Source organism: Carlito syrichta, unplaced genomic scaffold (genome assembly GCF_000164805.1).
Source record: "Carlito syrichta isolate Samal-C Ts95f unplaced genomic scaffold, Tarsius_syrichta-2.0.1 Scaffold311843, whole genome shotgun sequence".
In the NCBI taxonomy this organism is placed as follows: domain Eukaryota; kingdom Metazoa; phylum Chordata; class Mammalia; order Primates; family Tarsiidae; genus Carlito; species Carlito syrichta.
Genome location: NW_007255939.1, coordinates 19,332 through 20,965, shown reverse-complemented (window position 1 = coordinate 20,965; position 1,634 = coordinate 19,332). Strand labels below are relative to the sequence as shown.

Below are 1,634 nucleotides of genomic sequence, written 5' to 3'. Positions count from 1 at the left end.
GGAGGGTCTCGAACCCGCGGGCTCAGGCAATCCACTCACCTCAGCCTCCCAAAGCGCAGATTACAGGCTGTGCCACCAAGCCCGGCTTGTTGTGAGAATTAAACGTGCAAATGTCTGGTACTTAGAAAGTATTCAACAAATGAGTATAAAACATCTCTTTCCTCAGAGTTTTTTCCAGAATATATAAGCTCTGGAAACAAGTATAGGTTTTCCAATAAACTAGATGCAACTTTTAATACCTGGGTACATAACAAACTACCTAGTGAAATTAAAAAAAAACACTCTCTAGAGTTTAAGCTTAAGCCTGACACTGAAATCCTGAATTTGCTACCACAGAAGCTTCCAGGCTCTTCCATTAACAATGAATGAAACAACCTTCAGGAAGTGCTAAACTCAAAAGTCCTATGAAAAAAGCAGCAATCCTCTCTAACATGCGGATTTGGGCCTACTTGGCCCCTTCCGGTTCTGTCTGCCTCCAGCTATGCCAAGATGAAATAAACAGCAGCTCTCAAGCTTCCACCTCGACTGTCAGCGCGGCGAGGGTGCCCAACTCCGTGCCAGACGCGCGCCCGGGCCCGGCAAGCGGGGATTCCTTCCAGCTCCCCCTCGCCGCGGACCGTCGGGGCTGCCGGCCGGTTACCTCGCAATTGAACTCCATCTCGGCGTCCATGGTGACGATCCGCACGGTGAACGTCTTGGGCTGCTTCCTCTTGAGAGAGCTGAAGCTCATGCGGGAAGCGATGGCCCCGGCCATGGCGCGAGGCTCAGGCCCGGGACCCTGGCGCCCCAAGGCCTGCGCTCTGGGCCTGTTAGCCCCCCTGGAGTTGCTGCACAGGCCTCGGGGCCACCATGGTGGCCGGCTGGCCGGCCCGAGAACGGTCTAGGTTGTGCGAGTCCCCAGCGGCCAGCATGGGCCGCGAGGACCCTGCCCCGGGCGGAAAGGGGAGGTGGGGGGCGGGCCCTGACGGCGGCGAGGTAAGGACGCGAGCCGGGACAGACGGGGCGGGCGTGACCTGGCGCTCCGGGACTCAGGCCGGGGACGCCTCGGAACGGGAATCCCAGACGGCAGCGGCCCAGACCCCGTGCGCCTATCAGTGGCCGACGAGGGTCGCGGGGCCGCGTTGGGGCCGGGCGCGCACGCGCGCGCGTGGCTGTCAGAGTCCTCACTCCGCTCGCTCGCGGGAAGCGTCTCCTCCCCGCCACCCCCAACCAGCTCCCCGCCCCGCCCGCCCCTCAGGCCTCCCAGACAACTACGCGCAGTGCAACCTAATACCTCCCAGACGCTGCGGTTGGCTGAAAATGCCAAAGGAGGCGGGACTTTTCCGCTCCACTCCGTCCCCCTTAGCCTACTCCACCAGTTGGAAGTTCGGCTTTAACCGGAGGCGCTTGTCTGATCTCGGTGCTGAGTGGCTATGGTGGCGGTCACTCAGAACGCTTTTGTTCGTCGAGCTCCCCCTGCTCTAACAAGACTGGTTGAGGCGGCAGCGCCCAGCGCGCCTTCCCCGGCAAACCACGTAGACGCTGGTCAGCAGGCGCGAGAATTGGGTCCCGCCCCGGTCCTGAGAGGGACTGCCCTTCGACCTAGTACACGCGGAGTGTGGCGCCCCAGGAGATCGCGTTTCGAACACCCATCG

General features: G+C 60.8%; 1 protein-coding gene across 9 annotated transcripts in view; it reads right to left on the bottom strand.

Annotated features, from left to right (window-relative positions):
- Positions 1-1,188, bottom strand: part of NF2 (neurofibromin 2) — a 98,210-nt gene extending 97,022 nt beyond the window's left edge. For 6 of the 9 annotated variants that reach the window (XM_008069171.2, XM_021718122.1, XM_021718123.1 and 3 more), the window contains exon 1: positions 641-1,182. In XM_008069171.2, the coding sequence (XP_008067362.1) occupies positions 641-754 (114 nt within the window). In that variant the 5' untranslated portion in view covers positions 755-1,182. Of the gene's footprint in view, positions 1-640 lie in introns of all 9 variants that reach the window. The other 3 variants (XM_021718125.1, XM_021718126.1, XM_008069172.1) reach the window with 2 other exon arrangements.
- Between the last annotated feature and the right edge of the window lie 446 nt (positions 1,189-1,634).